This window comes from Artemia sp. Qi Xiang Cuo, chromosome 8, assembly GCF_049724085.1.
Source record: "Artemia sp. Qi Xiang Cuo chromosome 8, ASM4972408v1, whole genome shotgun sequence".
NCBI classification, from domain to species: Eukaryota; Metazoa; Arthropoda; class Branchiopoda; order Anostraca; family Artemiidae; genus Artemia; species Artemia sp. Qi Xiang Cuo.
In genome coordinates, this window is record NC_142801.1 from 28,299,905 (window position 1) to 28,313,187 (window position 13,283).

At 37.1% G+C, this 13,283-nt stretch overlaps 1 protein-coding gene across 1 annotated transcript in view; it reads right to left on the bottom strand.

Moving 5' to 3' along the window:
* LOC148949300 (BTB/POZ domain-containing protein 6-B-like) overlaps positions 1–13,283 on the bottom strand; it is a 68,081-nt gene that overhangs the window by 21,044 nt on the left and 33,754 nt on the right. Inside the window, exon 5 of the mRNA XM_089093324.1 lies at positions 2,907–3,123. Within this exon, the coding sequence (XP_088949450.1) occupies positions 2,907–3,123 (217 nt within the window). The remainder of the gene's footprint in view (positions 1–2,906; positions 3,124–13,283) is intronic.

The following is a 13,283-nucleotide window of genomic DNA, read 5'->3' on the forward strand; positions in this document are numbered from 1 at the left end:
TCAATATAACGCATCATGCCGCAAGTGTTTATAGCTGGATATTCTTTTTGTATAAAACTGAGTAAGGTAAAAACCCTTCTTTTTTAAGTTTGAAAGATTTTGGACTCTAGTCAATTTCATCGTAGCCATACAAAAATACATGTTTCACGTCAGCAAAATTTTAAAGGTCAACCGGAAGAACCTTTGAGATAGCAAGATTTCAATTTTCGTTATAAAAACCATAACAACTACTAATTTTTACAATCATACGAGTTCAACATTAGTTCTACAACTAAAGGCTGAAAAAGCGGGTACTGCATATTGTACTGTACTCAGCAAGTACAGGTAGCTTATTGTACATTACCCAGCTATTGGAACTAAATAATCAGTGCTACAAATAAAGGAAGTGTACAATTTTTTTTTTATCAGGTCTATCAGATTAACGAGATACATGGACGGATCTAAGGGAGGGGGGCAGCCAGCCCCAGGCACTGGTTTGCAGCGGCAATAAAGGAAGTGTACTTTTTTTTTTGTCAGGTCTATCAGATTAACGAGATATATGGACGGATCTAAGGGAGGGGGGCAGCCAGCCCCAGGCACTGGTTTACAGCGGCAATAAATGAATTGTACTTTTTTTTTAATCAGATCTATCAGATTAACGAGATACATGGACGGATCTAAGGGAGGGGGGCAGCCAGCCCCAGGCACTGGTTTGCAGCGGCAATAAAGGAAGTGTAAATTTTTTTTTAATCAGGTCTATCAGATTAACGAGATACATGGGCGGATCTAAGGGAGAGGGGCTGCCAGCCCCAGGCACTGGTTTGCAGTGGCTGCTCGTAGGCCACTTTACGATCTATTCAAACAAAATTTGAACCCTAATTTTCAAGCTCTGTAACACGCCAACCTTTGCCTTGAATATGTATTTAACAATACCTAGCCATTTTTTTCTAATGAAAGAAAAAAACTTAAAAACTTTTTCACGTTCTGACCAAAGGTCTGCGTTGAACAGGTGCCAGTCTCCTGATTCAATGCCTTCGGCCGGGAATGCAATGCGTGGTTAGGGGCAAATCATCCGACACTTCCTGCGTTTTTCCCCCAGATAACTCCAGGTACCTATTTAGAGCTGGGTCGACTGTGGCTGAGCTTACAGGTCACGCCATTAACCCCCGTTCCAAACCAAATACCCAGCGACACCAGGACTCGAACCCCTTGACCTCCGGATTTCAAGTGCGGGGCGCTAACCATTCGGCTTGGATGGCTCAATGAAAGAAGCTTCAGCAAATCCAAGTTAATTGAAAACTGTTTTAGAAACAGGATGGCCAAACAGCAGTTGACATGATGTGGCTTCAAAGCTTTCAAACGAGCACATTACAAAAACATTTGCTTCGAAAAAAGCACGTAAACTTAAGTTTTAATCTACAGGATAAGATTGATTTCGTTTAATCTAAATTGTATGTGTACAATGTCACCAATGAAATATTGTTACATGGAATCTTAGAACCTTTCTTGAATCTTATTGCACATATTAAGGTTTACATCAGAACAACTAAAACAAATAAGGACAGTAGAACAATTAAATAATGAAAATGCATAAAAAAAAAATTTCATGCATTTGTGTTAAGTTTTTACAAGTCGGAGAAAAATTGGAGGTGGGGGCTAAAACTTGGTAGCCCCCTCCTCCATGGGTACGGCCTTGCACACATGGTTACTAAAATTGCAAAATACTGACTGATAAGTATAGGTTTAATTCTATTTTATCGCATATCCTGAACGTCGCGTTTTATATTTTAATTTTCCTTTTTTCTTTACTCCACTTCTATTGTCATATAGCAGATAGAAAAAGTGACTTTTTATTATTAAACTGAATATATGTATATTGTTAAGACACGTTATGATGATGGCTAATGAAAAATCGAGCTGATCATATCTTTATGCTATAGATTCTAACAAGAGTTTATAAAAAGTCTTATTGGAATTTTTAAAGACCGATAGTTTGACGTAATTTGACTACTGACTCGCATACAGACAAAAACCTATTCAAAAAATATATAGAATAAATAAAGCATAAATAAATCTAGAGATGAAAATAACTAATAAAATCTAACTAAATAAATAATATTACCACTTCTAATCTGGGCCGGATCCAGGGTTTTTTTCGGGGGCGTTTTACAAAAGGATTTTTACCAGAGGGGGGGGGGGAGAGGGGGGTTGCTGGTTTAAAAAAGAACTTACAAAAACGCTTCAAAATTAGTCTACATTTATTTTCGCTATGTTTCTACGAGTCGGACAAATATTTAGGAGGGGGGAGGTCAAAACCCCCTCCAACTCTGGATACGCCCTGGCTCCTAATAATAATCTATTAATAATCTTCAGCTCTGAAAACACGATTGTCACAGGGCAAACGAGTGCCTGAAGCAAAGTTTCTTAATATACATTAAACAATCAGAGGCAGTAAATTTCCGGTACTCACCAGACCAGAGTAAACGCAAATTGTTTTGTTGTTTGTTAGCCCCTCAATCCAACTAGCTCTTTGGATACCAATATAAATAGTAATTCATAGGGTATACTGGTAACAATTATAGAATGGGCTGATTTCCATCAAATGGGCAAGTAAAATAGATAATTTGGCACCTGAGCTTTTTCAGAGTCCACCTAGTCAAAACATTGCTTAATATTCTTGAAATTTTGAACAGGCAGATTGTGAAAAACAAGTACTCGAAATAAAAATTTTGAGGTCTCAAAGATAGTATTCGTATAAGAATATTACGCTGCAGACATTCAGATACGGTAGTTCGAAAGGCGTCAAGTTATAAAACCTAAATTCTACATGTGAAGTTGGAAACTAGATTATGAATTCCGTTTTTCAAACAATTTAATTTCTTAAATGAAAAAAAGATGGATGAGATGGAAGAGAGGTAATACCCTACCTGTGCGTCAAGAACTTCCCAGCATCTATTGACCAAATCAGGCTCTTCAAAGAGTCGACTTTGGCTCAGGAGTAGACAAGCGTTTCTGGCAGATAAACTGGAATCCAAATAATTAACACAAGCACGAGCTAAATAAGGTACCATGTATTTCTTAGCTGCATAAAGAGTTGCTAACACACCATCCGGCTCAAGATGTATTTCATCACAGTATAGATACCTAGAAGAAGCAAAAATCTGTTCGAACGAAAGGAACATTTAAAGTCAATTGGAAGGCGGCACTACCTATCTAACACGCAAACGAAGAAGTAAATATCTTACCCTTTGTATAATTGGCAACTGTCCGTAACAATTAGCCAACCACGTGAAGTTGCACAGACGGCAGCTGAAGCACATATTTATCCGAAGCACTTTCACATCGCTGAGTGGTTAGCACGCTAAACTTGCAATCCTACGTCCTTCAGAACGGGGATTCCAGTCCTGGTGTTGCTGATATCTGGCTTGGGAATGGGAAGGGGGTCAGAGATGTGACTCTGTAAGCTTAGCCCGACTCGATCCAGCTTTAAATGGGTACCTGGAAAAATTCGCGGAAGGCAAACAGGAAGGGTTTGCGAAAGCACAGGATGGTTGGCGCCCAGCCCTCACTGCGCCTCCTGGCTGAAGGGCAAAGAAATGGTGATTAGCACCGACAGTAGGGAAAGTCTAGTGTCGTATCCTTTACCTTTTTTACTTATACAGTAGACTTCTGACCATGACAGAATGCCTTATTTTGCCTCAGAGTCGGAGGACTGAGTTGAACTTCCAGGAAATGTTTTGTCGGGGGAGGGTATTAAGGAACTTATAAATTTTTGCTTGGAGGAGGGGCAAAATATTTCCCTTTTGTCCCAAGAAATAAAAATACCCTACACGATTCCTTTCTCTTTTCATTCCCTGTCCTCCAACAGGTTAATTGACTAACATTTTTCCAACATTATCAGTGGAACAGATAATACAGGGAAAAAAATATTCTTTAAGAACAAACTGATTTAGAAAATAAAAATGGAAAATCCTCAAATAAAGTTCTATATTATGAACCCCTTTCGAGCCTCTCTTAAATTACAATGCACACATCAAACAAATCAAATCCTATCAAAGATAGAAAAAGTAGAAATAAAGCGCTCTTTTATATTGCATTTTTGCACTCATGTATTTATTTACTGTTCTGTTGCTGAAAGCAGACCTCAGAAATAGTGCCAGAATATCTGATTTTATGCTTGGTCTTCTTTTTTCATTTCCCTAACAAATCATCACGCTGTTGTTCAAAATTTTCTAGATTTACATGGATAAGTGATAGGCAGGCAAGAAGTCGTTCAATATTTTGCAAAATGAACTATTGATAAAAACTATCCATTAATTTATGAGAATATTACCGGAAAGTCGATACTCTAGTGAAACTTAGCTATAAAAGAACAACTGCAATTCGGCTACAAATCAAAAGAAAATCTGGCACAGGAATAGATACGCTTCATTTTTCATAACGGAATGAATTCCAACGGTTACTTATTTTTACATTCAGAATTTGGCTACAGTCACTCACAAGTTCATATTAGAATTTAAATACTGCATTTTGATCCTGTTGTTTGGTTTTCTTTTTCTCGCTTAATTTACCTCAGTATTTTTTTTTTCCTATTTCATCTTTGCTTCCTTTTGAAGGCAAGACAACAACTGAATTTAAATTATGTTGTGCAAACTAAATTTTGACGTTAACGCCGTAGCTTTTGTCGTTGTACTTATGTTCTTCCTTCATATTGACCCGTCAGAAACATTTCCTTTTTGTTTTATTATTTATTTTCAAGCGTAAAATATGGAAGGCACTTGTGTTGCCAAACAAATAAGGGGCGTCTCAAAAAGAACGCCGGATTTGAATCAACAATACATCGAAAGAAGCAAACTAAACACACCGTTTTCTTCTGAACATGTTGAGATCAAATGTGAAGCACAGTATGGGAGATATAACCCCTCTTATTAGCCCTGCAAAACACTTGTTCTGTCAATGAAATTAACCATCACTAGCTCACACTTTTCCTCGTTAACTTCGCAGAGAACTCGCTGAATTTATTGTTTGAGTTCCAACAGATTACGGGTCTATTTTTGCAAACTCGTGACTTATTGTCACGTGTGTGTTTTAGACAAACTCGTGTGTTTTGATGCTGCACATCCAACACATTCAAACATGCCTTCTTCCGAAACACCCTGCTTGAACTGCATTAAAACAAGGACTTGCATTCTGTGTGATTAGACAACCATAGTGGCCCTTCCAAAAACCTCAACCCCCCACTAACAGCTTATTAGCAATAAGACAGGCAAGCTGCAACTTATTATAACCATATCGTAAAAGGATACAAACTGTATGATGTGTGGACCAAAGTAGATCTGTGATCAGGCTTTTCAAACCTGTTGTTCTTTTTGAAACACTATTTATTCTTTCTTTTTTTTGCAATCTACAGACAAAATATACCACATTATAAGAACACCAGGAAAGAACATTCAACTATGATTTGTTCTGTGAGCCTATACCTGAGCAATGAGCTCGGATAAAAACAGAAAAATCCAACTAACCCCCCTCTCACGCCCACCTTTTCCCCAAACACATCTAATCAAATTTTTGAGATAGCCATTTTAATCAACGTAGTTATAAGTTCTGGAAATTAGGTCTTTGAGGATGACAACGCCGCCTCCCCCTCAGAGCCCTCAGGGAAAGGGTTGTAAGTTATGCCCAGGGGGCATATAAGGTTTTTATATAGCACGTTGTCGTAGAAACTTCAAAAAGGGCTCATTCGCTTGGAAAGTAAAATGGCTAGTGCCCTTTTTAATAGTCGAAAATGACTGGAAAGCAACTAACCCCCCTCTCACGCCCATCATTTCTCCAAACACATCCATTCAAAGTTTTGAGATAGCCATTTTATTCAACGTAGTTGAAAGTTTTGGAAATTAGGTCTTTAAGGATGCCATTTTGTTCAACGTAGTTGAAAGTTCTGAAAATTATGTGTTTGAGGAAGACAAATCTCCAGGAGCCCCAAGCGCAAAGGTTGCAATCTATGCCCTGGGGACACATAAGGTTTTTATAGATAGAGTTGTCGTAAAACTTCATAAAGGATTCATTCAATTCTAAATTGAGAGGGATAGTGCCTTTTTTAATAGTCGAAAGTGATTGGAGGGTAACTAACACCCCTCTCACGCCCACCATTCCTCCAAACACATCCAATCAAAATTTTCAGATAGCCATTTTGTTCAACGTAGTATAAAGTTCTGGAAGTTAGATCTTTGAGAGTGACACCCCCCCAGCCCTCAGGGCAAGGGTTGTAAGTTATGCTTTGAGGGAACATAAGGTTTTTATTAAAAACACTGTTATGGAAACTTCAAAAGGGCTAGTTCAATTTAAAATTGAAATAGATATTGCCTTTTTTAAAAGTTGAAATTGATCAGATAGGAACTAATACCCCTCTCACACCCATTATTTTCCCGAACACTTTTAAAGCCAGTTGTAAGATGTCCATTTACTTCGACGCAGTTGAGAGTTCTGTATACTAGGACTTTTAGGATGAGAACCCCCTTAGAGCCCTCAGTGCAAGGGCTGTGAGTCATGCCTTGGGGGCATATAAAGTTTATATAGAAAGTTGTTGTAGCAAAATGGCTCATTTGATTGGAAATTGAAATCACCATTTACACCCACCCAAAACATTCAATCAAAGTCTAGAGATGGCCATTTTGTTCAACGTAGTTGAAAGTTCTGGAAATTATGTATTTAAAGATGACAAAACACCAGAGCCCCAAGGGCAAAGGTTGTAAGTTCTGCCCTGGGGGCATATAAGGTTTTTATAGATAGAATTGTCGTAAAACTTCAAAAGGGGCTCATTCAATTCGAAACTGAGAGGGCTAGTGCCTTTTGTAATAGTCGAAAGTAATTGGAGGGTAACTAACACCCCTCTCACGCCCACCATTCCTCCAAACAAATCCAATCAAAATTTTCAGATAGCCATTTTGTTCAACGTAGTAGAAAGTTCTGGAAATTAGATCTTTGAGAATGACACCCCCCCCCCCAGCACTCAGGGCAAGGGTTGTAAGTTATCCCCTGGGGGTATATAAGATTTTTATTGAGAGTTTTGTAGTATAAACTTCAAAAGGGCTCATTTGATTGGAAATTGATAGGGCTAGGGCCATTTTTAATAGTTGAAAGTTATTGGAGAGCGACTACCGTCGCTTTCACGCCCACCATTTCCTCAAACACATCCAATCGAAATCTTTAGATAGCCATATTGTTTAACGTAGTTGAAAGTTCTGGAAATTAGGTCTTAGAGGATGACAACCACCCTAACAGACCTTAGGATAAGGGTTGTAATTTATGCCCTGGGTGCATATAAGGTGTTTATAGAAAGCGTTGTCGTTTCAAAAACGGCTCATTCGATTAAAAATCGAAAGGCCTAGTGCCCATTTTAATAGTCGACAATGATTGGAAGGCTTGACATTTTTATAGTAAAGATCGATATGGATACAATCTATTATTTTTTTTTGTTGTTTAGACCAGGGCACTTCGTATCGAAGGAGTTGTCTTGGGAACTTCGAAAAGGGCTCATTCGATTGAAAATAGAGAGGGATGAAGCTCTTTTTAATAGTCGAAAGTAATAGGAGGGCAACTAATCCCACTCCCACTCCCACCCTGGCCTTGGGAAGGCATAGGGGTTTTGCACCCAACTTATGTTAATTTCTGCTCGTTTTGAGTTTGACTCGGTTATTTATTGTAATTTCTGTTCGTTTTAGGTTTCATTTATTTATCGATGCTGATTTGTGGTAGTTTCACGCTTGGTAGATTATTTGATTTTATTTTTGCTCATTTTTTGTTTAATAAAGTTCTTTACTTTTCTTTGAAAAACTTATTTTGTGGAAAAAGTTTTTTTAATTAATTTCATTAAAGGACCACAAAACCGTATTGAAACAAAGAGTACAACCAATGAAAAACACTGTCTCATTGGTATCCAAATGTCTTTTGATATTTCTTTGGAATTCAGTCTACTCATATTGGTAGCTCGTGTTATAAATAATCATAAGGAATTTGGCAATGGAATAAACAATTTAGAACTGGAATGAATTATCACCAGAAACTCATATCCCTGGGGTAAGAAACATAAAATTAGGTGATTATATAATTTATTTACTCAGGCAGGAAGAATGGGGTACATAGACAGAGAGTAGAGATCATGATAAATAAAGAAGCTGCTAAGTCCTGTTTAGGTTGGGAAGGTATTAATAATAGAATGTTAATCACTCATTTTATGACTAAATGTGCAGAATATCGGTCACAGTAGTATATACCCCTGTAGAACCGACTTACCGAAATAGTAGTGACTCAGATGAAGTTTACTTACAGTTACAGGAGCAAATGGACAGGGTCCTAGACAGAAATATGGATGTTTTTATTAGGAGATTTTAACGCCCGGGTCGGTAGAAATAGGGATAAATGGTATCCTAGCCAAGGTAAATTTGGACTGTTGCAATTTTGTAGGTATAACAATCTAGTTATAACCAATACAGTGTTTGGTCATAAAATGGCCCATAAGTTAACATGGTATTCCCATAACGGTAAGACAGTTAACCTTATTGATTATGTTATTGTAAACCAAAGACTGGCAGGATCAATTCAAGCTATGGTATAATATGAGTGTTGTTGTTCATGTTAAAAGTAAAAATCACCATCTAGAGGTGTCCAGGGTTTACTTTAAAGCGTAAATTTCGGAAGGGTAGCTACCATCCGGGAAGCTATGACGTTGGTAAACTCCAGGGTAAGAATTTGAGGGAGAATTTCCAGGAACAGTCGAACACTAAACTGGAGAGTTTAAAATTTGACAATGTAGAAGATGAATGGAATAATTTTAGGAAAACAATTTGTGAAGTTGCTGATAGTGTCTTAGAAAAGAGTTAGGAGTGCAGCTAGGAATATTAGTGAAAATGCAACATGTTTAATAGAGAGGAGAAGGGGTTTGTACAAGAATTATCTCAGGGATAAAGCATATGAAAATAAGAGGAATGTAAAGGAAGCATTAAAATATGGACTAATGAAATATAGAGACCAAGGATAAAATTGTCGGGGATCTGGAAGATGCAGCTAGACAGCATAATAGTAAAATATTGTACTGGCGTGCTAATAAATTGAGCGGGAATAGTCAATCTAGGCTTGCCCCAGTTAAAGATAGAAATAGGGTCACAATTAGTGATAAGGAAAGAGTTAAAGAGAGATGAGCAGAAGACTTTGAGAATGCGGTAAACACGGATAGAGTTACAAGAAAAGATATACATGAAAATGAAAAAGTTTGTGACACCTTTGATGTGAAGGAAGTTTAATTTGTTGAGGAAAAATTAGTGACAGTACTAAAAGGATTAAAAATTAACAAGGCCCCAGGTGCTGACAGTGTGACAAATGAGTTTCTTAAATATGATGGTTATGAGGGCAGAAATAAGTTACCGGTATTGAAGATTATGAGCATGATTTTTGAAAAAGGGGAAGTACCTAGCGATATTAGGAAAGCCCTAATTAAACGCCTGTACAAGAAAGGTGACAAGAGTGTGTGTGGTAGTTATAGAGGCATTGTCCTGGTTTCTCTAGGTAGAAAATTACTTAGTATGATGATACTTTTTAGACTTAGAGATGCTGTGCACAAAGTTTTAAGAAAAGAACAGTGCCTTTTTAGGAAGGGTAGAGTATGTGTCGACCAAATTTCGCTCTTAGGTTAATAATTGAGAAGTGCCCAAGTCATCAAACACCTTTAATCCTCAGTTTTATAGATTATGAGCAAGCGTTTGATCTAGTTGATAGAAGAGCTTTAGTGAAGGTTTTATCCTTGTATGGTATACCAGACAAATACAATAAAGGGATTAGTGCTATGTACGAGAATAACACTGCTGCGGTTAAGGTAGCAAATGAGGTTGATAGCTGGTTTCATATTAAATCAGGACTTAAGTATGGTTATGTTCTATCCCCATTTATATGGATCATTTTGATGGACTTTGTCTTAAGGAGCACAGGAAAGATAATGGGAGAAAACACAATCAAATGGAGAAGTAAAACTTTCCTGGACTTGTATTATGCTGATAATTTAAGCATCCTAGATGAAAGTGCGAACAAAATGAATGAGCTTTAGAGGTTTTGCATGTTCAGGGTGCTAGAATAGATTTGAAATTCAATGTTAAGAAGACTAAGTCATTATGGCTAGGAACAAGTTAAGATGAAAAGGCGACGTTGGGTAACAAAAAGATCGCTCAAGTGGACAGCTTCACTTATCTAGGTGGCAGTATTAGTAAAGACGGTGGGTGCAGTGGATATGTTAGAAGTAGAATAGCCAAGGCCCAGGGTGTGTTTTCACATTTGAAAAAAGTTTGGAAGAATAGGAAGATAGGTCTGCGAACCAATATTATAATATTGGAAGTTATAATGATAATAGTTGTCAATTATGGTTCTGAAGCATGGGCGCTCCGAAAAACGGAGGAAGATTTGCTAGATGTTTTCCAGAGAAATTGCCTACGGATTGCTTTGGGTACCCGACTGACTGACCGTATTTCAAACAGTAGACTGTACGAAAAGTGTGATTCAATCCCGCTTTCTAGGGCTATTATGAGAGAAGGGTTGAGATGGCTAGGGCACGTTTTGTGGATGAAAGATGACATATTGCCAAAATTATCTTTTTTGGCCAACCGTCTAGGGCTAAACGGAAAGCATGCCGTCCTCAGTTGGGGTGGGAGGATGTCGAAAGAAATATTTAAGAGAAATGGGAACTTCCTGTGAAGGTGTAAAGAGGGAGGCTTTGAATAGATTGGAATGGAGGAGGAGCGTGCGTAGCTGTGTTGGCCTCAGACGATTTGGAGCTGCGGCGAGTTGTTAGTAGTAGTAGTAAACTGATGGATAAAATTTTCAGTTTTATGATAAGTTTTATGCCAACGGACTTATTGTTGTTGTGAAATTGAACAGGTATGAGAGAAGCGTGCAATATTAAATGAGAGCAGATCCAAGACAAAAGATTATGTTTTGAATTGCTAATTGCTAATCCTTGGTTTTATCTATACACGTAAGGGTGCTTAATTGCCAACAAGGAGTTTTCCCCTCAGCATGTGCTGTTGGGTAGAATCGGAAGCATTTACGCACTAAATTTTATCCTGAAATATATGAACCCCAGTGGCGTCAATTTTTGGGGCATGTACCCCCCCCCCCAGATTTTGAAAAATACCTTTTTCGTTATTTTCATTGAAATTGTTTTTGATATTTTTTTTAATTGAAAAAAGGACCACCCCCCCCATGATTTTAAAAAAAATAAATTTAACAACCCCACCGCGAATTTTTAAGAATTGAAACCACTAATGAGTCCAATTAAGCCCAATCTTAATTGATGTAGTGGCTTATCTTAATTGGCGAATAACGGTATTAAATATGCTTCATTTTGGTTAATAATATAATTAAAAAGAATAACTTTTTCCACAAAATAAGTTTTTCAAAGAAAAGTAAAAAACTCCATTAAACCAAAGATGAGCAAAAAAACAAATAATCTACCAAGCGAAAAACTACCACAAGTCAGCATCAACAAATAAATGAAACCTAAAACGAACAGAAATTACAATAAATAACCGAGTCAAACTCAAAACAAGCAGAAATTGACATGAGTAGGGTTCAAAACCCCTATGCCCTCCCAACGCTAGAACATAATTTGCACTTTACTGAAAAAAATATAAATGAATGAGCATTGTCAGTTGAATATACATATACTGACATTTATTAATCAAAACGTTAATAATATTTGATTTATTAAAGTTATTAAAGTAAAAACATTTGAATTTTAGAGTAAGGAAAAGTAGCAGTGGTATTAGTCATAGTAGTGACAAGGATATATTACCTTTTTGTCAATTGATCTTCTCCTTTAAGCATTCTCCGAACTTAATACCCATTTGGTTTAATTTTCCCTTCAATATTCCGCTGGATTTTCACCTTCCTACCCCTAGCCTTAATTGTACTAGTATCATAGTAGTAGTAGTAGTAGTAGGAACAGTACTAGCAGTAATAGTGTGTTATTTTTAGTACTAACGGCAGTAGCAGCAGTATCAATAGCAGTAATAGCGGGTAAATTGTGCCTTATGGTCAACTGAACATGCCACTCATGATGCCCCTGAAGTTTCCTCTTGGTATGATAAGGCGTTCAGAAAATATTGCTGATACGCCCGTATCAGCAATCTGGTATAAACATAGTAGGTTTGGATTTAGTTAAAACTTCCCCTCAACGTTTCCTCAGATATTGTTTTCAATATCCGCAGCCTTAAATAGCGACGAAGACTACATTGCCTTTCCATCAAAAACAACAAAAACAAAAAGAACAATAGGGAATTCTTTTTTTAAGACAGTGAAGATAATTTGAATGAATATTTCGGCCCTATGTCCGAAGGCCGTTCTCAGCAAGACAAAAATATATAAAAGAAAAAAGACTCAGAACAGTGTAATTAACTATAGATTGAAAAGACACTCCCGTAAAATTAATGGTATTTTACCATGTGAGATTCCCGACAAGCCCTCAAACATAATTTACCTCCCCTACATCCCAAAAATCACTGCAAATCTTAAAAAAGTTTGCTCACAAAATAATCTATATGTAGTATTTACCAATAATTTCAAAATCATAAATTTTCAAAATTCTGGTTCAAGGTTCAAGGTTTAATTTTAAAATATCTGTACAAAATAGACATAAATACAGGGTAAACGCCGGAGACACAAGGTTGAATGACAAAAACCCGAACGATAAAACCCCAGTTACTCGCCAAAGAGGCGTCTATCAAATACCATGCGATTGTTGCAAATACTATGTAGGTAGAACACACCAGATTTTAGAGAAACGCATACAACAGTATAAAGATGATATTGTCAAAGCTCTAAATTCTAATATTCCTACTGTTTCATTTGATTCTGCTTTAGGCAGCCATGTATTTGAAAATCCTAGCCACAACATACTTTTTGATGAATCTGCCCTTATTAGCAATGACCTAGGCATAAACGGGTAGTCCGAGAAGCAACTGAAATCAGACTTAAGATTAATAATAATATTTCCTTAAAAAGGGACTTGGGGGAATATACACTAAATGCTCTATACACAAATTTAATTAGGAATGATCTTAGAAAATATTTTAAAAAACCAATACACATTAACAGGGAACCGGTCACAAAAAGACTTTTGAAGCTAGCTGCCAAAAAGGCTGGATTAGCAATAAGAACGGGCTTTTAAATTTAGTTTCTTTCATCTCATTGCATCGCCTTGTTTCACCTTACTTTTTTATCAGTCCAAGTCGAACTTGGTTGAAGTAAGGATGCAGGGACTG